Source organism: Pelecanus crispus, chromosome 1 (genome assembly GCF_030463565.1).
Source record: "Pelecanus crispus isolate bPelCri1 chromosome 1, bPelCri1.pri, whole genome shotgun sequence".
In the NCBI taxonomy this organism is placed as follows: Eukaryota; Metazoa; Chordata; class Aves; order Pelecaniformes; family Pelecanidae; genus Pelecanus; species Pelecanus crispus.
Genome location: NC_134643.1, coordinates 64,199,749 through 64,226,607, shown reverse-complemented (window position 1 = coordinate 64,226,607; position 26,859 = coordinate 64,199,749). Strand labels below are relative to the sequence as shown.

The following is a 26,859-nucleotide window of genomic DNA, read 5'->3' as shown; positions in this document are numbered from 1 at the left end:
AGTTAAATAAGAAACTGCCCACGCTCTGGCATTTGACTTGACTGGTGATGTGCCCCACACTGGGGGGGGGAGGAGAGGAGGATGAGGGGGGGATGCGGAGTGGGTAAGGAATTTAGCTTGCATATTTAGCACTGGATACAGTCTACTTTTGTCTGTGATATGGAGAACCTGATGACTTTAAAGCAAACTAAGATCTATTTCAGTTGTAGGTAGATGGTTGCAAAAGGAGAGGAGCCTAATGCAACCAAAAAACGAGTGGTGTCCTGGACAGAATTGCCAGGTGTGGCCTGGTTTACTTGCTAAAATCCAGGGATTAGCATGACAAGTTTCGATAGATCTCAAGCTATCTTTTCATAACTGGTAGGAGTATGTCACAGTAAGGACGCCTCATAGAACACTGCAAATTGCCTTTGTGGCATTTCATAGCAATACCCGTGATAAAATTGGAGATGTCTTTAAAATACTACCTTAAAGGACTGCTATGAAACCAGTGGTTTCTCCTGGCCTTTCTGCTCATGATGCTTCATTCATAGGTCTGTGTCAGGAGCTGCCTTGTTTGAGAATATCTGTTATTCTCCATACAACAAAGTTGTTATGAAACATTCAGTGTAGCTACTGTGGTAGCTTTAATATGTGGATTATATCACAAGCAAAATGATCTTAGCTTCAACAGGGTCCTAACTGTACTTTTATGTCCTGAAATACCTGAGCTATGGCTGACAGCCCTCTATTTTGGAAAGGTGGAGAACAAGAACGGGGGCCGACAGGTAGCTGCTGCCTCCCTGCAGAATATCTGACTAAGTGAGCTTGCACCAGGAGAAGTCCTTGAGGTCTCTGTTTGTCCACACGGCTCATCAACTAATTCCATTGGTAAACATCAAACATGTATTGCTGTAATCACTTGACCTGGCTTTCTATAGTGTGCTCTTTGGAGGGGTTATCAGACACCAGTATGTTAAATGTCCATTAGAATGAGAATATCTACTCATCGTCTTCCACCTGCTCGAGGCTTCCAACATCATCTGTGATTACAATTTTTCTTAGTTTCCTTAGATTAAAGGGAAAGATGGCCTTGCCGGTTTTGAAGAATTTTCTAACTTTTCTAGATTTCTATGTACATACAAATCCAGAATTTTCACCTATAGCTGGAGTCCCTAATTCTTTGACTGTCTTTTGCTTCAAAGCTGGGCGAAGCAGCCAACCATTTGACTTTAAATGGTGGAATGTTTTATTAATGAAATTAGCCTAATACTGGGTAGCAGGAAAATCATAAATTTGCTGACAATATCATGTCCATATTAAAAGCACAAAACTATATGATAACATAGTGCATCAGCCAGCTTTGAATGCATGCAGAAGTCTTAAATAACAGCAAAAAAAGCTGTTCAGAATTGAACTTCACTTAAGCATTCTGGGTCTTGGGAAGGATGTGTTTTGTGATCAGTCTAACTGGAGGCGTAACGTTTTTCCTACTTCAAGTCAGTGAGTGTAACGATGATGAGAAAACAGAATATCTGGAGGAGCAGCTCACCTCATCTGCATTCTTCTTGCTGCTTTCTTCTGTCCCTGCCTATGAACTGATTGGCAACTGTCATTTTTCCTTTTTCCCCAGCAGTGACACTGGGTTTATGTGAGTGTGGACAAATCTCAGCTCACTGAGGTTTGATCTGTTGTCTAAATCTGCTTAATAGCCTTTACTGGACTTAGGTAATGCATGTAATCATGTTGGGCTATTTGCGCTGCAGGAGAGGAATTGCAGAGGTGTAGAGCCACAGCAGCTGTCCCTTACCTGGGAGTGGGAAAGGATTCAGCTCTGTGGCTGCCTGTGGCTGTTTACTTGTTTAACCTGTGAGTTGCATTTCCAGCATTTATAGCTAATTTTGGCTCTCTTCTTGTGAACAGTGCTACTAAACGTTAAGGATACCACTGGAAACTACTTGGGGCAAAAATGTTACCTGTACTTTGTTCAAAAGGTGTTATAAATAATGTTTAATAAAAACTAATTCTTAGACAAACAAAGACATGCTGACTGTATGTATGAAAAGAATGCTTTTGAAAGGTACTACTGTAGTACAGTTCTTTTGAACCTAAGACTGGTGTTAATGTAACTGATTCACAGCTTGTTTTGAAACTGTATTAAGTAGATCGTTGCTCCTTCATATTTAGTGAATGACTTAATTTCTTCAATCCCTTGCCCAAAGTGCCTATGTAGTCAATTTTTGTATGTTGGAAAAAAATCTTTTTCCCTAAAAGCTGAAGTCTTTATTTAGTAAAATGTGATGGGTTTTTGTATGTCGTAAATCTGGGCAAATCATCTAAGTGCCTATCACATAAACTGCTGAGAACTTTAGTAAGTGCCTTACTACTATTTTCTTTTTTAAAGATTAATTTTATTTTTGTAACATTTTTCAGCACAAAGAATTCAAATTATTCAATTATGTAGAAATACTGTGGCTTTAAGGTGGAAAAATAAGTCAGTTGATGCAGAAGAGAGATTAAAGTTTTTTGGTTGGTTGGTTGGTTTTTTAAATAAATAGAAGGACCTGTGTTTCACTGGCATATCCAGAGTAGTTCATTATAGTAATTCCTACAGCTCATGTAGGACTAATGCACAGAATTTGGTTTGTCCCTTAACTAAAGTAACAAATAGCACAATGTAGTATGATTTTGTGCTGAACAATATTTTTACCTTTAATGAAACAGATTATCAGCTAGGAAATCGGGAACTGCCTAGTGACCTTTTATGTGACTCTCTTTCAGGCACCTTTTTGGGCATACATCCTGAGTGCATTAGGACTTTTTGTCTACCAGTCTCTGGATGCCATTGACGGGAAGCAAGCCAGAAGAACAAACAGTAGTTCTCCTCTAGGAGAACTCTTTGATCATGGTTGCGACTCGATTTCCACAGGTAGCCTTAACCTACTGTTACCCATCCTAGTTTTAAAAAAGTTACCCGTTTTCAAGATGTACTGATTAATCACAGATTTGTTGAAGCTGGAAAGGACCTCTGGAGATCATCTAGTCCAACCCCCTGCTTAAAGCAGGGTCAGCATGTTCCCTTCTTTTAGGATAACTTCACCATCTCCTGGTCACTGCAGCCAAGGCTGCCCCTGACCTTTGCATCCCTGACCAGTGTCGAGGAGGATATTTCAGAAGTACCTTTGGCAGACGTTGGGTAACACACATTCTGCTCACTGGACATCTTCGCATATAACTCTTTGAATGAGTTAGGTGGCGAACAAAGAATTCTGTAAGAGCATACTTAGAGATTCTTTACAATACATAGCCTGTGTTTTCCAGTAAGGTACAGGTGATGCCTAATACGGGATTTTAAGGACCTAAAAGACTGATGCTGGCATGTGAAACTAAGGATTCTGCTTTAGGAGTGAGGTGCCAAAATAGCAGTTTGGTAATAGGGCATCCAGCCTGGCACTTAAGAGAAGGATAATTTATATTCTGTAGAAGAATGAGTTTAAAAAAAGAAGTTGATTTGGAGTCCTTAAAAAGTAAACCTTGCTCAATTTTTCTTTCCATAACTCCGCTGCTGTTGGTAGCAATGCCTGTACTTCTATAAAAGCTTAATGGCTGAAACATTTGTCCTTGCATTTGGTACATTCTTTACACCTCACTTCTCAGAAGAGTGCTGCTACCAGTCTCTCTGAGCTGCGCCCTTCAGGTGAAGCTGTCAGTGTCACAAAGAACACGAGATGACAAGGCCAGAAGAAGGGAGAACGATCACTGCAGGCTAGAAGGTGGGGCCCTGACTTGGAAGAAAAGGAGTCCTGTGTTTTGGTCTCTCCTGCCAGGACTGTCCCTTAGCTACTCAGTAAAGTGTCAGTCATATCATTACTTTGTTACAGTGATGTAAAATGCCTTGTGATTTTTTTTTTTCTTTCTTAACTGCAAGCAAAGAGGGTATATGACTAACATGTTCATTTCTGCTTTTCAGTTTTTATTGTCCTTGGATCCTGCATAGCAATCCGACTAGGAACAAATCCTGACTGGTTGTTTTTCTGTTGTTTTGTGGGACTGTTCATGTTCTATTCTGCTCACTGGCAGACATACGTATCAGGCATACTAAGGTTTGGAAAGTAAGTAGGCGTCTTTAGAAGTACATGTGGCTTAATGTCTGAGACTGCTAGCTACTTGATTTCCTTTTCTTCTTGTTTTTTTCCCTGCTCTCTCTTCCTCTCACCTTCTTCCTCATCTCCCTTCCACCCTAGCAGGCTTGTGTTTTACCTGGCAAGAACTGTAAAACTTTGCAAAATACTGAGTAGAGGAGTTGTTCCTTTAGCAGCTGATTTTAGCTATATATGCTTTGTCTGCATGCATTTGGCTCTTCTGTCTGCAGATTTGTTCTCGGAACCCATACAAGCACCATGCAGGCTCAGGCCAGAGAGGTCTTGCCTGCAGTGTAAACAAGTGCTCTGTGTAGGAGTAGGAACAGAGCAAGTATCTACAGTATCTCCCTTTGTAACCTCCCAGCCACAGAGCAGTTTCAGCCCAGGGGACTCTGAACCACATGCATTTTTAGAGAAATTCCTGTGCCAATGGGTTTCTCTTCCACAGACATCTTCAGTCTTCCTTCACACAAACTCTCAGCAGCCATTGCATCCTTTGTCAAGGAGTTCATAGAGCTATGGCAATGCTTGAAGAATTACCCCAGGTTTATTTGAGGGCTTTGCTTTTAATCTGGATCCTGTTGGTTTTGAGGTCCTTTAGGTTTTGTGTTATGTCACAATTCTAGTGATTGCTGTGATGCTGTTCTTGACTTGGTATAAATTTCATCTTTTCTCACAATAGTGTGGGAGGAGGAGTCATGACATTCATGTAGTAGAAGATAACAATTTCAATTTAACTCCTCATAGTGTGGGGATTGCTGCACCCTCCTGCAGCTGTGGTGGTGCCTAGCCACAGCCTTCTGCTGTTTTTAAAGAATGAGCTGCACTTTAGTAATGATTTCTGAAAAGAGAAAAAGATCACAGACTTCCGTAGCAGCAAAATAGGAAATATGCAACAGATGAAGGCTATCCTTCTGGTAATCCTAGTCAGTTGTTAAGGCACCTGTTTATAGTCCTACTTAGTTCTGACCTGCAAGAAGCACCTTAGCAAATCTGGGCATTACTGGGCACACAGGCTAGTGATCAGCTATCCTTGCATACTGTTTGATGTCTGTATCAAAAGAAAGCTGTCTCTCTGATAATGCTGAGAGCTCTTTTTATTTGCTGGTAATGCATTTTACCACACAAACTGTAACTCTTCTACCTGCCTACCCATTCTACTTTTTTTAAAGGACATCTTGTGCTGTAAACAAAAATAGATGCTTTAGAGTGATGGCTGAGATAGGATAATATCCCTACATGACAGCGGACTACAATGAAGGGAGATGGACTATGCCATGAGCTCTGTGATTTTGCATAAATGATTGCTTTTCTGTGCCTTTCATTCTTGCGTAAAATGTGAGACTTTCCCTAATTTCCCTACATCAGGAAGGCACAGAGGCTCCCATGCCACATGAAAACTTCTTCATTAAAAACTTAATGGCTTCTACGTAAATATAGTGATAGCGCATAGTATAAGCAGTTCAGAATGGCCTGGTGTTCCATGCTTACAGTTTGAAGTTAAATAGACACAACTTTTCTCCAAGATAACTTATTTCTGTTTAGTGAGAACAGTTCAGACTTGTTTCAAGGCTCGCAATTTTATTTCTCTTAAGCATAGAGGTGAGAGACTAAAGGAAAGCAATAGTGTATTGCCCTAAATATGATAATAATAATGTGGATGGAAGCTTTCAGTGATGCTGTTCCTGAATTAGTGCCACTTGATTTTAGAAGTCAAATGACAGATGAGAGAGTCCTAATGCTGATGGCCAGGAAGGATCAGAGCAGCTGGGTACTGTGCCACTATCAGGTTATGTAGAATACTGCACAATGTCTGATTAAAATCTTTGGACTCTGATTTGGGCTGTGTTGCCACCAACTGTCTGAGTCTCTGTAAAATTAAGTACTAAACTTTGGCACATACAGTGACTCAACTTCAAGCCTTCTTCCACTGCCAACAACAGCAAGTGCAGTGCAGCTTAGGAATCTAGGTTTTAATAGTACAAGAGTGCAAACTCTGAACGCTTGCACTTGCATATGGATTCTTTTACATGACGTAACCGACAGGTTTGGTGTGCAGCCACAGCAATGACTGGGCAGATGCAACACTTCATCCCCGGCAGAGAGGGAAAAGCCTGTTGCCAGCAGCACTGTCCTGTTTCCCCCCCTGCACAGATTCTGTCGCTTGACTTCAACCCAATTCATGAAGTGGGCAGAAGATTAAAAACCTACGGAAGACTAGCAAGCTGAACTGGTTCACCTTACAGTCCGATGAGCACAACAGCTAGTACGAGTGAGGAAGCGCAGCGGGGTAGGAAGGAGAGGACTACCCATTCCAATGGCTCTGGACAGTGACGAGCACCTCGTATCATTTAGTTGCAGCTTAAACTTTGGCTCTTCTAAGACTACGAGTCTGAAGCTTGTGATAAAACTTAGATTTTATCGCTGTCTTTCTGATGAAAGAGAGAGTTTAATGTTACTGTGATTATCAAGATCAGATAAATGTTTTCCGTTAGCCAAGAGTTGATTCCTATCTCAGTTTAAAAATACAGTTTCCTGTGCAAACAGTTCACGTGCTAAGCAAGTAATGATACATGTTGGCTTTGGTCATAATACCTTAAACCAGCAAATTTATTATAACTCCTTAAGGAAATGTTGTATTTTAAACATCCATTGTCACTGTTTGCTGGTAACATCAGTACAAAGATCAGGTACCTGTCTCAAAATCTTTGGTGGCATAAACAGTACCTTAGATGTGCACTTTTTTTTTTTATTTTAAAGCTTTATTGAAAAATACCGAATCTTTCTCTTGAGCTGCTGCTTAACTTTTTTTTATGTATTTGGGTCTTCTCAAAACATTTCATCAATCAAATACGGAAAGACAGACCTTGGCTATCTTGTCTGAGAACAAAAAGGGTGGAATACAGAGTCTAGACTTTAGGGGGCATACAAGGCCACCTATTTTAAAAATGTTGTTATGGAAAAAAGCAAGATATCAATTATATGTCCTTTGCAACAGGACAGATGCTTAGCCATCCACTGACTCAGTCCTCAAAATACTGCCCGTATGTTTTACAGGCTGTATCTGTCAAGTTTTCATGATATGATGGCTTAAAGAAACCCCTTCTGTCCCAGCCTGCAGGGTCCATACTTTTATATGATATGCTTTTAATGGAAATGTTTCATTTACTATGCACTTGCCTTAAACTTTGATTTGATGCTTACACAGCAACAACTCTGTAAATTTATACAAATTCTCAGATAGTTAACAATGTATTCAGTAAAGATTTTCCCCCTATTATAATTTTATGTAGGTTGCTCTAGATAAGGAGTATAGATTTAATTTTAAATCTTAAGCAAAGATGTGTGTCTCCATATAGAGTATCTTTTTCAGTCAAGGAAAATCATATTCTATATACATTGATGTAATCTGAAGTACTTTTAAGCAGATAGTTTAAAGTCACTGGTTTTTTGATTTCTCCCCTCGCCCGCCTTACACTTACAGCAAAAAGACCTTTTCTTTAACTAAATCTCCCTTTTTTCCTTCGTAGAGCTGATGTAACTGAAGTTCAGATAGCCGTAACAGTGCTGCTCTTGATATCTGCATATGGTGGCACAGCAGTATGGGACTATAAGGTAAGTGTATTAAGTGTTCCAAGTTCCTGTTGAGTATTCAGTTCCTGTTAAGTGTTCACAGTTCCTATGGTATTTGAAGCTATCTTGTGCAAGTACCATCAACACCTGCTAGTTGTCTAATGTTCCATTTTAGCTTACTGTACAAATGTAGGTTATTTTTATGTTGTAGCTAACTTAGATATAATGGTGTGACTTCCTATGCGCAAATTTAGAGCTACATAGAGGAAAAAAGACCCCATCTGCCACATATGAACTTGTGATCTGGAACTAATACTCTGCAGATACTTAAGCTTTAACAAATAGTTTTTGTTCTAGTTTTATTTCTTTTGTATATTTTATTGCAAGACATACATTTCTGATTTATATGATTTATAGGATGCTTTATTTTAAAATTTAAAGATTATATGCTTTAATCTAACAAAACCATGGGGTGACATTAGAGGGGTTTTGGTTAAGTAATCCATATTTATGTGCCTATGGAGATGCCCTGATTTTTAACAGCTGTGTCAGAGCTGATGTAAATGTAAATATCTATATTTAAAGAATTGTTTTCTGTCCAAAAGCATTTCCCTTTCTCTGGCTTTTATTCTGATCTTTAAAGATGCACTTTAGTGGATGGGATCAAAAGTATATTAGACTAACATCTTCATCCTTTCTAGGGTCTTTACTCAGAAATGCATAGTTCTGCTTGGTTACAGCACATGGAAGAGCTGAGACCATTCCATGCTATTGATAACCAATGCAAATTAATCTAAATATAAACCACCAAGTAATTCAAATTCATTCACGAGTTTGCTCAGCAATTAAGAAACATTTAGCTAAACTTTGTTTCCTTTCCCCATCGTGCAAAATGCTTTCATTCTATTTTCAAACAGCTTATTTTAATGTTGGAAAATAAAGTATATGCATTAGACTTTAACTGTGATTGATTTTTCTTCAGTATTAAAATCTGTCGTAGTTATGCTGTATCTCAAAACAATCTATATTCAAAAATATAGTCAATGGTTTCAATTTATTACTACTTCTTTTTTTTAAATCCTCTGCTGCCTTTGGAAGTTTCCTTGAAACTGAAATTGATTCTGAAAGGTAACTGTTTAATTAAAGTTTGTATCTGGAGACTATTCTAAATGCAAAGATACAGCATACAAATAACATGTACCAAATCACAAAGCAGGCAGATGGTGTTTGTGTTCCCTGTGGTTCAGTATTGTGTTACCCAGTGAAACAGAAGGCACTGTCCTTCTCCCCCCTCCCATGCCTTGGTGATGCAGTAGTCTGTGTCAGGTTTTTGCTTATGTAGTAAAAACGTTTGAAGAACATCGTAAGGACAAACACAGTAAGATGTAGCTGAATTTCAAGACCAGAACTTAAGTACTCAAAAGTCGGGTTTAAACGTTACGAAAGAAATTTGTCATCTCCTTAGTAAGGAGACATTTTCCAAACACTGTCCTCCTGAGCTTGTTCCTGGGAAGGCGAGAGTTCAAATAAAACAATTGTTTAGTAGGTACCAGTAGCTGTTTAGATCACTTTTTAAAAAAGGAGTTATCCTTAACTTTTAATATTTTTCTCTTGTTTTTCCTGCTAAGGTCCCTTTGGTGGGCTTAGAACTGAAGTTCTTTGCAGTTTTTGGCATACTGTGTGGAACAGCACTTTCTTTTTTCAATTACTTCCGTGTCATCTTTGGCGGAGGGGTTGGAAAGAATGGATCTACAATAGCGGTAAGTTGCTTTAAAAATCTGAATGAGGTTTGAATAATTTATACCCATAATTTATTGCATTTCAGATGATCATAAGTGTTTTATCTGTTTAAGTGTTCAAGCAGATAAGCATATGAGTGTTGGATGGCTAAAGTAAAGACTTCATTATCTACCTTCTTTCTTCCTGTTACTGGATTTCTTCTGTTGCAGGAACCAGCAATGAATTTTCTTAGAAAATTGATTAGTGGTCACTCAAAGGATGCTAATAGCATTGGCATAATGCTAATGGACTTTCTCTGAGTTTTGACAACTTTGGTTTTGTTTAATGTGATTTGCAATACGTATAAAATCCAGACCTTACGGTGTGACTGAAACCTAAGAAAAATTTTCTGTCCATTTGTATTTCAGGGAACAAGTGTTCTTTCACCAGGCGTGCATATTGGACTACTTATCACACTGGCCATTATGATCTATAAAAAGTCTACAAGTCAGCTGTTTGAAAAACATTCTTGCCTGTATGTCTTGACATTTGGATTTGTGAATGCTAAAATCTCACAGAAGTTGGTGGTAAGGAATCATGTTTCAGTCCTAAACCTCCTAAAACTAAACTAGTTCTTGGCTTAATGCTTGCCAGATCAGCAAGCACTGCAAGTTTTCCTGTTCTGCTCTGCCACTGGATTACCAGTTTCATTATGACCAAGACAGTGGACGAGACTCAGGCTCCTACAGGGAGATTATATATGACACTGATGCAAACACATACATATTGTTGAACGTATTGGTTAGAACTTTCAGTTTTGTTTAACTTACTCCTAGAAATACACTGTCTGTCTTTAACATCATAACTGTGGTCCCTCGAACCTTATTAACAGTGCTGTGACTTCTAATTATCTGAAATAGGAATTTACTTTAATCATTAAAATGAAGAGATAAACTTACTTCTTTTGTCATTAAAATCTTCATCAATGGATTAAAAAAATAAAATCTGCCTTACTGTATATTTGCTAACAACAGTAATCGAGCCAGCTGATTTCTGCCCCCTACCCTGGCGTGACATTTGGTAGTCAAGCATTGGAACAGGCTGCCCAGAGAGGTGGTGGAGTCACCATCCCCGGAAGAGTTCAAAAAACGGGTAGACGTGGCACTTTGGGACATGGTTTAGTAGGCATGGTGGTGTTGGGTTGATGGTTGGACTGATGATCTTAGAGGTCCTTTCCAATCTTAATGATTCCTAGTTTTCACTTCCATTATAAATGATCCAGCCACCAAGCCAGGAGGCATGTGGTTGCTACTCTACCCTTAATTGGTTTAGTGGTGGACTTGGTAATGTTAGGTTAATGGTTGGACTGGATGATCTTAAAGGTCTTTTCCAACCTAAACGATTCTATGATTCTATGATTTTTCAAACACTAGAAAACAGGTGTTTTACAGACTTTCTTGCTAAACAGGAGTTCACCTGGTGAGCTACTGACTTGGTTCAAGAGAGAGAACGCTGATAGGAAGGCTGAGCCTTAAGATTGAACTTGAGGCAGTTTGTCTGTTCTGTCAGACACCTTGGCTCCCTTCCTCATTCAGAGGACCCCGGGTCTTCGTAACCAGTGGCCATCACTGTATGCATGTATGTCACTCCTGGGCACTTCGAGCAAACCGTGTTTCCCTTGAGGCTTTACGTGTAGCTTTGAGGATAGTCTGCTCCAGAGGTAATGGGGAAAGGATTTTGTGGGTTTAGCTCTTGCAGTTTTCTGATAACTGTTTCAGGAGGCCTTGTCCTTCAGGCACTCCGGAGTGAGCGAACCGCAGTAAAAACTTAAGGTGTGACCACGTGGGAGGCCCAGTGGAGACATGCGCCAAGTTCTGTGCAGCTTGTGTGGAAGTGCCAGAGCTGCTCCGTGGGTGCTAACCCTGCGTAGCTGTTGCGCGTCACGCCAGATGCGAGCCAGGAATTGCTCCCTGCAGCAGTTCCCTTTAGCAGGAGGGATGCATCCTTAGCTGGCTTAGAGTGGAAGCCTTTGTCAGCTCTCCTCTGGATGTAAGCCTTTGTGGTTTGTCCTGTCTTTAGACTGGGACGTTCACAGGCTTTTCTGTGAATTTTGCTGTCCAGCATAGAGTTGAACATTATTTATATTATGCTAAGAGACCACTTTGTTCACAGGAACCTCTCAGTACTTTAATCACACCTGCCAAGTATCCACAAGCAAGGAAGCAAGGAATGACAGGGTGATTTCTTATGGCAAACTTGGCACCTAGACTACTTTCCTTCTGCCATTTTTGAGCTTCCTGGTATGGACTCTTCATATGTCCTTTATTAGGTCTCCAACTTCTTACAAAAAACTCTTCCTCTGCTTCTCAGTTAAAGGTGAGCTTAAGTTGTCTCTAAGAATGCTAAATACGGAAGGATCAAGGCGGGGGGGAGTGAGGGGGGATAGATTCTCTCCCTCCACCCCCAGTAATCTTCTTCTCTTGGTCATTCTGTAAAGCGTCTCTGTGCATACATCACTGTCTTTACTGAACAGTGAAAACAAGTCTTGTCAGCTACGCAAAAGCCTAGTTTCTAGTTAGCTTATGGCTAAGTAAAGCCAAAATTTTCAAGTTAGACTTGAAAACAACATTTCAAGTGAATAGTACTCATTTTCAGTAATACACTTGCATGGTCTAACCCTTCAAAGACAGCACTGAAAAAATAAAGAGTGGGGAAACCCCTGCAAATAGCTAAAATGCACTGGTATAGATTAACTTACAAAAGAACGTTGAAGGACATGTACGCATTTCTTATATAATAAAGGCAACAAATACCAACTGATAACTCAAATAGCTGTTATCACTGATTAAAGTGCTATATATTGATTGAATAACCTGGAAAGAGGTTACTTGGTCCTTGGGAAATAAACTGTCAGGGAGCAGCAGGCCGTGAAGCCCTTGGCCTGCCTGCTGATTGCTTCCTAAGAACTGTGGACAGCAGGCTGTTGCTGGGCATGGATATCATGCCGGTTTTCTGGTAGTTAGACTGATCTTGCAGTGATGCATTTTTGTGTCTCTCTTTTTTCTTCTTTTTTTTTTTCTTTTCTTTCTTCCCTTTTTTTTTTTTTTTTTAACATAGGTGGCTCACATGACAAAAAGTGAAATCTGTCTTCAGGACACCGCATTTATTGGGCCAGGACTTTTGTTTTTGGACCAGTACTTCAACAGTGTCATTGATGAATATATTGTTCTATGGATAGCGTTGGTAAGCATTTTGTTTTATACTTTTCATTTGGACCATACTTAAAGGAATGGATTGAGAACCGTCCCTGTCATTCTGCTCTGCCATTTCTGACTTGCTCAGATTTCAGCTGTCACTGCAGAGGGAGTGCCAGGATACCATGTAAACATGTATTTTGGAAGCTGACTGGCTTTCTTTCCTTGGAACAGGGATGTGAAAGTCAATTTACAGATCTCTCTTGTAATTATGCTTTAGTACAGCTGGTTTGTTTAGTTATTCTGCGAACTGCAGACTTAACCTTTGTTTATCAGACGTTGTAAGTGTTTAGTGCTGTTTGGTTTTGGGGTTTTGTGGTTTTGTTTCGTTTTTTCCCCTTCTAAACAAGACCACTCTATATGTTAAAATGTTTGTTAAACTTGTCACTTGGATAGATTCCGATTAAAGTATAACTGAATTTATAGTAGGGATAATTTAAAAAAAAAATTGTTTTTTTTTTTTTAACCTGTTCTGTTTTGTTCTTTTGAAGTTCATATCCTTGTTTGATATGCTGAGATATGCCACTGGTGTATGCCTACAGATTGCTGCTCATCTTCATATACATGTCTTCAGAATTTCATCTCATCAAGCTCCTGAACAGGTTCAAAACCATAATGACTGATTAAATAGTCAAGGACAAGAGGAGAAGCAGTTAGGGGAATGTTGAATGAAGCAGCCTCTCTTTTTTGGGAAGACAGATTAAGCTTTTCATGAAAATAGTTTTATGTGAAACCTCACTCTATCACAGATACTACCAGATGTTAGAATTACTTAAATACAAAGTCCTGCAGATTCTATTGTGATCAATACTTTTGAACCAGGATGTATTTCCACCTGTGTTCTTGACATTGCAGCTGTTATTTCATACCATGAATACCACATCTGAAACTTTAGCCATTTCCTATTAGGTAACCTTAATTCTGTACTTCTGGTCTGGTGAATGTAGACTGCAAACCAAGGTGCTACCAACCAGAATTCGAAGAGGAATCTCCCTTTTCCCTAGACCAAGTGACTAATCTTCAGTGTTAGTTTCTAAAGTCTTCTTGGAAGTGCTGTGAAGTGGTAGTCAGAGGTATCAATGTGAATACATTACTGCATTATTAAGACTGGTAAAATGGGGCATCTATGAGGTAAAACTACTCGTTAGTCTCTGTTCTGGTATTTCTAAAGAACAAGCCACTGGATCAGTAGGATGAAGGAGGTATAGCTCAGGAAAATTCTCTTCTATTTCAACACACTGTTATGAGTGCCTTTAGGATTCATGCATTCTCTAGTATCTAAGTACATAACCTACTGTTATGAAATACAATCATAGCTTGCATTTTCTTTCGAGGCTGATTTCTGGTTTTATGGTCATAATAAGGTTTGCCTCATTGTACTCCATCATTATGTAGACCATAGGTAGTTGCGTACTTCAAGGATACTAACTTTGCCTACCCTAACCTGTATCTGTGAAACTACACAAGTGAATGACAAAGTTCACTGATAAACTTAAATGACTGTGACTGTTTGACTGTGACAATGCAACCCACCTGTATGTAATTCCCTATAAAGAATGTTCACTATCTCTGTGTTCATTTACCTTATAATCTATCTAATTTATCTTGTAGCTATCACTACTTTATTGAAACAAAGCTGCACAGAACTAAACCCTAATGTGTAGTAAAAACTCTCCAAAACAGGGAGTTGGGCCCACTGTCAGCCTTTCTTTAAGAACAGACCCACCGGCTAACATAACGTGCCTAGCCGCAGGGCTGCTGTCATTAGAGAAAAGCTGAATGAAAGTAGCTTCTTATCTGCACAAGCAAATCATGACTTGCACACAAACCGTATATGCTTAAGCTCCTTTACTATTTGAGTATGATTTTTGTAAAAAGCTGTTGAATGGAACTGTCCGTTACCACTTTCAGTTGCTGATATGTAGCTGAGCTGTGAGTTGATGAAGTCCTTTCTAAACTGCACAATAAAGAATGCTATGGTGTGTTTTAAAAATATTACCACTGCAGCTTCCTAACTGCACGTTAATTCCAAAAGACTTCCTGAGGTGTTCAAGGAACTTTAGAAGTGGTGTATCGTCTGCTAAATTTGGAGGGAATAAAATACCATCTACCATGCTCCTGCCTAAGAAGGATATACTGATACATGTGAGGGATAACCATAACAGTTACTGCCAGAGGACTAGCACGCTAAGTGACTAGTATCAATTCCAAATGAATCCTACTACTCCTGTTTGAGGCTGGGAAAGACACAGCATGAACTTAGCCTGAACCCAGGCCATGGGCAAATAGAAGGGATGATGGTAAAGACCAGTTTGTGTGAATACTGCCAACAGATAAACCACCTGATGAAAAGACATAGGCAACTTGTTCGGAGTGAGAAGGTTTCGTTCCCCAGAATGCTCAAAAATGTGTCATGTAGTAGTAGGTGTAGGAGTTTTAAGGATATGATTTGCAGTATGTGGATTATAGAGAACTAATGCAGAAAGCGGTCAGAAAACCAGAAATATGAGGCAATACTAACAAATAACGTGGTACTGAAGATAGGAAGCAAAACCTGTTAACTGTATTTCAAAGCATCATCTAATTATCCTCAGAGGGCTGAGCCTCAGCAGCACAGTTCCAAATTAGCATAGTTACTTGTTACCCACCCAAGGCCCCTATTGCCTCGCGCATCATTCTGGCAATGTAACTTCTGCGTTTGCTCCTTCCCAGAGTCCCAGCAGACGCAGAACAAAAAGAGCTCCATCCCAGTTCCTTGTTCACCTTTGGTTGCCACCTAATAGCTGAAGTTCCTGTAAATTACCCATCACTAATCTGGCTCCCAGAACTGGAGAACCATCATCAAATGATTTGATTCTGAACTAAAAACACTAGTAAGCTGAGGAGAAGAATCTGTATGGACTGGTTTTGAAATACACTGTTATGAAAACATCACATTTGTGCGTGTGGGTGTGTGGATGGTTTTTGTTTTATCTGCTATTGTATTAAATCTAAGCATTAAATATGTTAGGAACTACCTAATTTGTAAAAGTGGATATTCAGGCATAATGGTTTTCTGTAAAAACAAACTGCATGCAAGCTGAGCCGATTCTTTAATTTATATTTACTGTAATGAGATACATGAAAGATAAATGCTTTATCCTTAAAACTTAGGCCTCCCTAAATTGCTAGTCACTGGGAATTGCAAAAAGTAATACTCCTTCTCAAAGGCTTGTAATAACTTGTACTAAATAGGTGAGCTAGATTACTTTTAGCAGTGATTCTGCAAGAACTATGTACCCCATAATGCATAATGTTTATGCTTACTTGAGAAGATATCATATAAAGCTGTGATACTCAGCTTATCATTCAACTAAAGAAACCTGCTTTTTGGACAAGTTACAGCAGTTCATAAATCTCTTACTAGTACAAAGGTATTACAATGCCTAGCCTAACAAAAGAGTTAAAAAAATTTACTTTAATTTACCATAATACACATCATTAAACAATCTTACATGTGCTATGTCATATTCTATGAACTTTTATAACTGCTGTTAATGTCAGCAGACTAAATGATGACAACTACGAAAATCTTAAAAGTCTGCAGCTTGTGAAAAATGCTTCTATTTGCACAATGCACCTAAAGGCCTAAAAGTTACTATGTAAAAATCTGGGTAATGCATTTTTCATTAATTCTGTTAATTGTTACAATTTGGCATTATAAAAAGTGAAACAATTTAAACAGTCCAAGGCTACTAAAAGTGAGTATTAACTAGTTAAAGATTAATTGGACAGAGAGTAAATACAGTAATAAATTTACTAATACACATTCTTACAACGTTATCAGGCACAAGATTAGAGCAATCCATGAAAGCGTTTAATAGGCTCTTTAAAACATTCAAATCTTAACATCCTTCTCTACGGCTAATGCCTATACTTGTATCATGTTACTTAGGTACAAGTTGTTTCTCCATTGAGCCATCAGAATAACATGGACTGAAGAGACTTGCGAACCGTTGCCATCTCCTGCTGTTGCTGTTACAAGAAAAGGAGATAATAGTGAAAAAATGTGATATCAATATGATTCCTTTGAGCTAATTAAACAGATGTCAAATGACTTTTTTATAGAATGTTCTATTTTTGCATTTAACTAACTTCTTCATAGAGCTGATACTTACAGTGTCCATCATAATCTTCTTCTGCAACATAGCCATTTCTTTGCGAAGTTCACTTTGTGCACCAGCTAGAAGATTTTCATTGCTCTTCTCCAGCTCTTCCATGCTCTGAAGTTAAGGATATTCTTAATTCAGAACTGTTCAGTGTCAAAGGGTTAATTTAAAACAAACCAACCATTATTCAGACTGCTATTTAATTTTTACAGCAGCAGTGGTCACTGCTGATTGATTAGTTTTGTCGTGAACCTGACAGACAAATCATACAGGACTTTGTACTCCAGTCTACGTTCCTGTTTAAACAGTATAGACCCTGTGAAGGAAACAGTCCCCTCCGCTCAGCATCTGTGAGGTCTCAGCTAATTATCCTGCATTTCAATGAAGAGAAGAGTTCTACAAGAAAAGATTGAACAGACACCTTTCAGGAATGATAGGTGTTTAATAGTATGACAACCTTGGAGGCTTGAAGTAAGGCGTATAAAACCCATTAAATCTCCTTCTCCTTGCACACTTTGCTCAAAATAAGCCAAGTAAAGCTCACTGGTTATCTTCCCTTTTGTACATACAATTATGCTTAACTCTTATGTTTGTGTGCAGTTGTGTTTTCCTTGATTTCTATTTTGTTAAGCTTATTTGAGGCTTGATTTCTACCTTTTGATTTTCTTTGAGAAGAAAAATCAAAATAATACTTGCCTTTCTGTTCAGTTTTTCATCTTTGATGAAGACATTTTTGACCAGTTATTAATGCTTCTGCAATATCTTCTGTAAATTTTGACCATCTTAAACTGAATTGCTTTATTTCAGATTTATTTTTCCAGACTTGAAAAAAAACCCAAACATGTCATAACTAACAGAAATTTCAAAAAAGGCCTAGTTAGGACATGACCTGAACAGAAATTAACGTTTGTCAGAAACTGACAGACTTGAATCCACCCCATGTACCACTGTATTTTGAGAGGGCCACACAGCTGGAAAGCAGCTTGACAGAAAAGGAGCTGGGGGTCCTGGTGGACACCAAATTGAACATGAGCCAACAGTGTGCCCTTGCAGCAAAGGCAGCCAGCGGTCTCCTGGGCTGCATTAGGAGCGTTGCCAGCAGGCTGAGGGAGGCGATCCTTCCCCTCTACTCAGCACTGGTGAGACCACACCTGGAGTGCTGTGTCCAGTTCCAGACTCCTCAGTATGAGAGAGACATGGACATAGGCAGTAGAGCCCAACGAAGGGTCAGGAAGATGATTAAGGAACAGGAGCATTTCTCTTATGAGGAAAGGCTGAGAGAGCTGGGACTGTTCAGCCTGGAGAAGAGAAGGCTCAGGGGGGATCTTACTTATCAATATACGTAAATACCTGAAGGGGCAGGGGGGGTGCAAAGAAGATGGAACCAGGCTCTTGAGGTACCCAGTGACAGGACCAGAGGCCGTAGGCACAGACTGAAACACAGGAGGTTCCCTCTGAACATCAGGAAACACTTTTTTACTGTGAGGGTGACTGAGCACTGGAACAGGTTGCCCAGAGAGGCTGTGGAGTCTCTATCCTTGGAGAGAGTCAAAAGCCGCCTGGGCATAAGTCCTGGGCAACTGGCTCTAGGTAGCCCTGCTGTACCACCTGCGGGCTGCACCAGACGACCTCCAGAGGTCCCTTCCAACCTCAGCCCTTCCGTGATTCTCTGGTACTGTGCCTCTACATGCATTACAAAACCAATCTTTAGGGTACTTTCATTTTTCTCACAGTTTAGGTTTCAAATACTTTACTTAGAAAAATAGTGGGGGGAGGAAATTCTAGGAATGAAATATTTTCTTCTTAGTGTAAAATGACAGGGAAAAGGTTTTTGAACCAAAAAGTCAAATTTTTGAACAGTTGTACTCAATCATTTTTTGTTTGCTGTCTAGTATGTTAGCTACTTTGTTAAAAAACAAAACACACCACAGTTGATCAATATGAATTGTGTTAAAAATACATTACCTCTGTAAGCACTGTCCATAAAAATAGTGTTCGTAGGGACTCTCAGCAAATACAAAAGTTATGCATAAAGCAACAGGAAAGTTAAATGGGACTGATTACATAACCATCCAGCTGGGCCCATTTTCACCATAAATCATTATTTCTGTCAGATTTTTCCTGCTGACATTTTAGTGAATACTTACCTTGAATACCAAGTTGTAGAAAGGAAAACCTTTTCTAATGAATGTTGCTTAGGAAGAGATGAAGGGAGTTCTAACTGGGCAATTTTAAGGGAATTACAATTGATTTTCTTTAAGGATCACTTTCCTTACATGAAGCAGCAATAGCTAGAAAGGTTAATGACAGGAAAAAAATGGGTATCTAATTCCCATTATGGGGATGCACCTGCCAGCAGTAATAAAAGGAGTAAACTGCAGCCTAAGATGTTTTTTCAGTGGATTGCCAAGTTTCACTTTTTTTAAATACATACCAAAAATTGAAGGGAATAATTAAAACAAAATCCTGATGATTTAACTGACCTATATAACCTTTAAACTGGTACAAAACTGTGGTCTGTTAGAAAGTATGCTCTGAGGGTTGTGGGTAAATATTTGAAACAGGAGAGCCAATCAGATCCCTGTGAGAACACATTTACCTAAACCATTTATTACACAGGTGCAATCTGTATGCACCTATAGAGAGAACAAGCCATGTTCTTAACAAATAAGGGAAAGATACTAACATGAATATTCATGCAAGGCTGTTATTTTCCTTAAATGAACCTTAAATCTCTGTGTTTCATAAAGGTGGAATTAATACAGCTTTCTTAAGTGATGTGATGTGATAAGGATCAGCTACCTTCTAAGAAGAAAATTTACTCTACCTTTAAGAATTGCTCATAGAGTTGCTTAATGGTTTTCAGTCTCTGACTTTGAACTATTCTTGCCTGTTGAAAAACTTTTTGTTGCTGACGAAACATATTCTGAAGCAGAAGCAAAAGAAAAAATAATCGCATTAGTTAGCCAAAAGCGCTTGGACAGCAACACTATTGTCATTTATTAGAATCAGAAATTCTGCCTTCACTGGAAATCAGGGTCATGTAATGTAGATCTCTGCCTGGAGAGTCATCCTTGTTCTTATTAATGAAAGAAAGACTGAAGACTGGATTAAGCCCTGAGTCACCTCCTGAGGTCCCTTCCAACTTAAATTATCCCTGTGAGATCCTATGAGGATTCATATCCTAATGCAGTTCTCGAGGGTATCTCAGGGAAATGTGCTGCCTAGGAAAAAGCAAAACTTGCAAATGTGCTGGGAGTACAAATACAGCAACGTCATGTGATTACATTTCATTGTATAGCTCCTATCCCCTTTCAGTGATCAAATTCTCACACATTTATTGTATGTAGGCATATTTTTAAGCAATGCATGCTAAAAGACAACTACTCCTTTACTCCTTTGTTCCCTGAACCCAAAGACTATGGATGCACAGAAAGAGCACACATCTTTCTTCTCCATAAATGGTCTTGACTTTCCTCGAGCCATATGCTGGCCTAGGGCATCACTTATTGCCATTTATAAACTTTCAATGAAGTTTATAAATGAATGCTTTTTCACTTTAAAATATATCCCAAAACTTAAACACTTACAGTTCGAGAGCCACCAAACTTGAATGATTTTTTTTAATCAGGAGGCAAGCAATCATATATTTGTTTAAACTACATAAAGTGTTTTTACATTTCTTGAGTGTCTAAACAACAATATTCCCTCCATGTGAAAAATACCATGAAACTCCTGGCATTGCTGGAAACCCACCGCTAGTTTTTCTTCCTGCTCTTCGGCTTTCTGCACATCTGCGTCCCATTGCTGAAATAAAGTCAGGAACTGCTGGGAGAAATCATGATTGAGCTTCTGCCTATAAATGGACACTAGCCGTAAGTATGACAAATGCTACGAAGAATTACAAGGAAAGCTAAGGTTCAACACACACATGAAGTAGAATAAAAGGAGCTGGCATGGATAAAGAAACAGGCTATTTTGACATTTGGCCCTAACAATACTCTGTGTTTTGAAAAACTGAACACATGGGTGCACACACACGCGCGCACTCATTTATTAGTTTGTTATGCTCTAGTTTCTCTATGTAAAGTTAAATTTTGTCAATGCAAGTTTCAAATATACTTATGTAAAAACACCAAGACAGTTACAAGTATTTCTGACTTTCAGTTCTTAGCTGTCTCATTTTTTCAGTTTGCTCTACCTGTAGTATCAAGATATAGTAATTAAATATGCCTTAAGAGGTGAGAGGAATGTTATATAGGGTGAAAATTATTTACAGTGTGAAAATGAAAATTAATTTCTTTCTTAACCAGAATGGTATAAAAATTCTACTGAACATTTTTCAGTTTTCAAGTAGAAACAGAAAATTCCAAATTAAGTAGAAAAAATTGAAACATTTTTTTAAAAGACAAAAATAACAAAGGTCATTTTCAAAAAAAAAAAAAAAAAAAAAGTAAAACCAGCTCTGTAAGGTACCTTATTCTCCAAATTCCAAATCTTAAGTTTCCCCATTCAAAAGAGAAAGCACTATACCAAACTATTCCTGGACACAACTGCAGGCAGCAGAAACAGAGGACCTGAGCAGGTATTTAACTAGTAGATGCACTACTTGCTATTTAACTGCAAGAAGATGGATCAACTAGCCATGCTGTGACACAAGATGGAATTTGATTTCACGGGTTTGGAAAACAAGGGTAGATGTTACCTTTGCTCCTGCTGTGTTTTCCAAACATGTTCAATCTTCTGGTTACTGGTTTTGAGCGAGGCTTTCGTATACATTTCTAATCTTTTCCTCTTAGCTAAGAGAGCCTTGTTAATGTCAGCTAAAAATCAAAGAATATTTAGATATTAAGCATACTGAGATACACTGTGCCTTTTATTAAAAATGCTGGTGAGTTATGCTTTGGAGAAACAAACGAGGTGTGTCCTAATGGAAAGAAGCTAATGCGCTCTGGGCTCCTGGCTGCTGCCTTTAGAGTGTCCCTCCACCTGCTGGTAGCACTGGTGTGAGTGCTGCCTCCCTAAGCTCCCCACACACCCTGATGGACTCCTGGCCTCTGCAGTTGCAACTGCTCCTTGCCCAGCCCCACCAGCTACTCTAGCATCTGCTTCAAGTCCCTCCTCTCTCAGGTGGGTGCCAGACCAAATAGGACCTACCATGATGTCACTCAGCTTTAGCTTCTTTCATTCTGGGCAGGACAGTAGTGGGTACGGTGTCAGACGGGCTCTGAGCAGACACACACAGTGAACTGAAACCGTCCAGCTGTTTGAACTCGGGGTAGCTGCAGTGCTGCTGTTACGTACATTTAAATTGGTTCCAAGTAGTTAGCAATAGGACGAGAGGAAATGGGCTCAAGCTGCGCCAGGGGAGGTTTAGGTTGGATATTAGGAAAAATTTCTTCACGGAAAGGGTAGTCAAGCATTGGAACAGGCTGCCCAGAGAGGTGCTGGAGTCACCATCCCTGGAAGTGTTCAAAAAACGGGTAGACGTGGCACTTTGGGACATGATTTAGTGTAGTCTACCCTTGATTGGTTTAGTGTGGACTTGGTAGTGTAGGTTAATGGTTGGACTGGATGAATGATCTTAAAGGTCTTTTCCAACCTAAACGATTCTATGATTCTTACACGCTGTCGTCATGTGTTCCCCTGCTGATTATTATGGTCCAACATGCACTTCTATAATCCATACAATAAGCACACATACAGGCTTGAAACGCTAGAACCACTATCCAGTCAGTTCACACTGTGCGTCTTTAAGCACTGTATTTGCACATCTCACAGTCTGTAAATTCTCCATTCAAAGCTAAAGATACACAAACCTGACTGAGTACAGACATCTTGCTCTTTTCTCTAGTATCTAATGATGTTTTAGTCACACCATCAAAATCTTTTAGCTTAGCTGCATGACTGCAGTGCCAGCTCAGTTTCCAGACCTTCAAGGAATTTAGTTATGTGACACTTTCCGCCCTCCCCCCCACCCCGAAAAACCACATGCTTCAGAGTAATATTCAAATTACTTAGATTTCAGAAATAAATTAAAGGTACTATGTGGTTACTATCACTGTGAACATATTGAATGAGCAAATGACAAACTATTTTTCATTCTTCAGAAAGACTTTGTACTTTTTAATTTAAAAAGTATTCAAGTTAATGTAAGTTACTATGTTTGTTTCACTTTAATTTACATTTGGAGATTTAACAAACAAGTCACAGCTTCAGGTTAATACAGCAATTTCTTTTTCTTCTCACTGTAGATTTCAGGAAATCTCTCTCAAACCTCTCTAATTTGCTGAGGCATCTGCCCCTGCTAATGCCAAACCTATTATTTTTGAGCAGACAGCATCCTCTCTGATCCATTCATTTTCCTTCCTTCCTTCCATCCTATTTTTGAGTTTTCAATAACAAGCAATCCCAGCTTTTTAACACTGAAATCCTCCTCCTGTCTAGATTGCTAGATCTACAATAGCATTCTGATACGTACCTTAACAGCAAAAAGTCTTAACTCATGGATTAAGGAATTCCTTGAACTCCTCTTTCACCTTAAGATTTACATGCAAGTAATGACTGTACAGCATTTTCTTATACATACAATGGAAGTATTAACCAGCTATTGAGTATGTCATATTGGCATTAAGATGGTTTTCCTTCCTTCTATGGCTTTTTGATGCTTTGTTACACTGTGATGTGTATTATAAATTCTTCACAAGTGAAATGTGTTTTTTCTCTAACCTGTCAGCTATCTAGAATTCAGCTGGAAATTTAACTATAAAGCCATCTGAGGATCTGATTATAACTAAACTAAATACACCTAGGTGACATGCATAAATTTCTCATCGCTAGATGACTGGCATTACTTACCCTCATTCTTTAGCTCTTCTAGAAACTTGTACTCTTCTTCCTCGCTGCTGAAATTCTCTTTTCTACTGATTCTCTGTTCTCTAGCTCATTCTGAAGGTGCGGAGTACAGACTACTCTCTAGCTCATTCTGTATCGCAACTACAATCTAATTCCAAAATTCCTTGTCCAGAATTAGAACTATTTGTTCTATTTAGCTGCTGATATTAATATTTACATGCCCCTAATTTCTCACACAAGTCTTGCAATCCCCCATCTCTTCTACGCCATTGTAACAAAAAAATTGAGTAACAACAACAGCTAACTCACATTATCCCTTTTCTCTACAATACGACTACCTCTTACACCTCATCTTAAAATAGGAATTGATAATCAAAAGCACTCTTGCATCTTTCCATTTTTCCTTTGTAATTACTTACACTAATACTTACACCTCACTTTATATGCAGTTATTCCCTTCTCTTCGCTTTACTTATGTATAACTTTTTTCTGAAAACTGGCTTTTTTCAGAAATACTGAAAAATGTTTCAAAGACTGGTCATTTTATGTAAATCTTGAAAGTTATTTTATGGTAAGGAATCACTGCCAATTCTGCAACTTAAACATTAATTGTTTTTTGAATTACTAGAATGTAAATGTACTTACCTCCAAATCTTTCCAGCATATTCTGTACTTCACCCCTACAAAATAGTGTTTAAAATTTTTATTTGTTCATTTTCTGACTTTAGAATAAGACCTGTTGTATATGCTTAAAACTAACTTTATTCACGTGCCTATTACTTGTAAGCAGCGACAGAGCTGCTACTGTTCTGCAAGATAGAAAATTACACTCCTTTTCTCCTCCTTCAAGAGGTCTCTTTTCTAGACTAATTTGCTGTTTTTTTAAAAATTTACTAGAATCTATTAACTTATTCCCCAGTAAAAAGGCAGTATTAGGCTTTTAAAGGGTCCCGAGTGAGGGAGGACAGTAAATAAAATTGATCATTCCCTATAGAAAAAGAAAACACAAATGGTATTTGGAACATCAAATGAAAACAAATCCATCACAATTAGCACAGTAAGAAAAATGCAAGACAAATAATATCAGGGTAGTTTTTACAACACTTTTAGGATAATAACACTAGTGTGTAAGGCAGTGGTACAATAGCTGACAAGTCCAAAAAGGGACATGGTGGGTAAAGAAAATGTTTATCTTGTTTTTACACCTTCTCTACAGGATATCACTTTCTTTTTTGAAGAGTAAAAAGAAAAAAAAAAAAGTAAAAAAAAAAAAGTATCTTCAACTCAACAGCTATAATCTTGCTAAAAACTATGTCAACATACATTTTTTAATTCATTTACACTGCCCATAAATACTGAATTTTGTAAGATTTGCAAAAAGAATTTATTTTTCATGCAATAGCTGGATCATTTAAAGTACTGTTAATATCTTCAAGCAGCTACAATCAGAGGGAAAAAAATGAATGAAATTATCAACAATTTAGGATAAAACTGAAATCATTCTTTGAAAGAAACAAGACTTTTAAGAACTCAGACAAATATATCAATTGTTTATGGATGTTCAAAATTATCTACAAAGAAACTGCAGAATTACTGTTACATTTTCTCTTTTTACCTACAACGACTGGATGATCTTAAAGGTCTTTTCCAACCTGAACGATTCTATGATTCTGTACTGTACTATCTGTCACCTGATTTTTGAATCAAAGACTAAAAAAAAAAAAACACCACCAAAACCCCAAGCAAAACAAGCATAGTGAAAAACCAAAATAGGGATCTATTTAAGACTTGTATATTTTGAAACAAAAAAAAAAAATCCTAGCCTTACCCCACATCATCTGGAACCACATGAGTAGTCACCAAAGGTCTTTTCTTTCCATGCTTGTCCATTACTGGTGTTTCACCTTAATACAAATTTCAAAAATATTTACAACAATATCTTATAATTTGTGGGGGTCATTTGAGTTATTAAATGTGTAATTACTTTTCTGTAATGCCACTTCTCTGAACATGTCTCATGGGTCTCAGTTCCCATCCGTAACACATGCAGCACCTAGAACTTTGAATCTGGAGCCGAGAGATGGTGCTGAATTATTCTGCAAGGCTAGATTTGAGCTGACATTGCCTTGAGTTCCTCTAGACTGGTCTCAACCAGCTTTAGTTTCTCTGTCCACTACTACACAATTACTCGAATTTCCAATATAACAGTCATCAGAAAGGTAAAAATAATCTAAAAATTGAAAAAGCCCAATCTGTAAGAATTTCATTTTACTGTAAAATAAGTACTGGAATTGTGTACTCTGACCTTTAAAAAAAAGCAAAATCATAAAGAGACATTTATATTCTTTCAAAAAAAAAAAAATCCTTGGCTGTCAGGTTTCTATTAACAAGGTGTGGAGGGGGATTTAGTCTGAACAAATGAAGAAGGGGAGAAATTAAGAGAAACAAACACAGGGATAACTGCTGAAAGACAAAAATCCAGAAAGGGAGTTACATCAAACTTTACAAAAAACTATCATGGGATGAATGAGAACTGCATTTTTAAGCAAAGTCCACTTTTTTATGATGCTCCCTCAAAATTAAACAAGAATCCCTTGGTTGACTTCTTTTTTCCTCAGCCTTCTCTGCTTCTTCCTCTTTCTCTCCTTTGGTTCAGATTCTTCCTGAAGCACTCTTAACCCTACCAGCACTAAGACTCCAACTACCCTACTCGACTCAGCACTCTATACAAGCGAGCAGAGCTGTTCTTCTGTTCGGTCCTGATCTCACAATGTTACATGCAGCCAGGTGATGGAAGGATATAGTATTAAAATAAGGTAACAAAATAATGTAAGAAAATCCTACTTTATTAAAAGATTCCACCTATAATTTTAAGACATAATAGTGCACTATACAGAGCTATTCTATTGTGTTCTCTTACCAATCAATAGGAGGCTAGCTGTCACAAACATTATGAACCATGTTTGCTCAGACACTCGCTAACACGGAAGTGTCTTAATTTCTATTCATAAATACTACAAATGTCACATTAAAAAAAAAAAATAAAATCACATAAGCACCTTCTCTAATATCTTCTTCTGATCCACTCAGCTCTTTTCTTTCCTCCTGAAAGTCATAGGCAGGTATGGCTTCATCTTCCTGTACTGATTTACCAGCTTTTCCTCCATGCTTTCTTCCTGACAGTGCCAT

The 26,859-nt window shown here is 38.4% G+C and overlaps 2 protein-coding genes across 2 annotated transcripts in view; one reads left to right on the top strand and one right to left on the bottom strand.

Annotated features, from left to right (window-relative positions):
- Positions 1 to 16,646, top strand: part of CHPT1 (choline phosphotransferase 1) — a 23,186-nt gene extending 6,540 nt beyond the window's left edge. The window contains exons 2-9 of the mRNA XM_075713417.1: positions 2,761 to 2,908; positions 3,950 to 4,091; positions 7,652 to 7,736; positions 9,323 to 9,454; positions 9,842 to 10,000; positions 12,531 to 12,656; positions 13,159 to 13,269; positions 16,602 to 16,646. Coding sequence (XP_075569532.1) covers positions 2,761 to 2,908; positions 3,950 to 4,091; positions 7,652 to 7,736; positions 9,323 to 9,454; positions 9,842 to 10,000; positions 12,531 to 12,656; positions 13,159 to 13,269; positions 16,602 to 16,646 — 948 coding nt within the window. The remainder of the gene's footprint in view (positions 1 to 2,760; positions 2,909 to 3,949; positions 4,092 to 7,651; positions 7,737 to 9,322; positions 9,455 to 9,841; positions 10,001 to 12,530; positions 12,657 to 13,158; positions 13,270 to 16,601) is intronic.
- SYCP3 (synaptonemal complex protein 3) lies at positions 16,628 to 26,859 on the bottom strand. Its single transcript, XM_009482769.2, has 8 exons — positions 26,730 to 26,859; positions 25,499 to 25,574; positions 24,316 to 24,350; positions 21,521 to 21,638; positions 20,572 to 20,671; positions 19,643 to 19,741; positions 16,825 to 16,929; positions 16,628 to 16,681 (listed from the first exon to the last, which is right to left on the bottom strand). Exons 1-8 carry the CDS (start codon positions 26,857 to 26,859, stop codon positions 16,628 to 16,630), a joined length of 717 nt encoding a protein of 238 aa, XP_009481044.1.

Bases quoted from the DNA above. Each gene is read 5' to 3' on its own strand.
- SYCP3 (XM_009482769.2), bottom strand. From the start codon at position 26,859: ATGGCACTGTCAGGAAGAAAGCATGGAGGAAAAGCTGGTAAATCAGTA. The intron at 25,575-26,729 runs GTGCTTATGTGA...ATTTGTATTAAG, and splicing joins AGAAGAAGATATTAGAGAAG to GTGAAACACCAGTAATGGAC. The intron at 16,930-19,642 runs GTAGAGTAAATT...CCTTAACTTCAG, and splicing joins TCTATGAGCAATTCTTAAAG to AGCATGGAAGAGCTGGAGAA.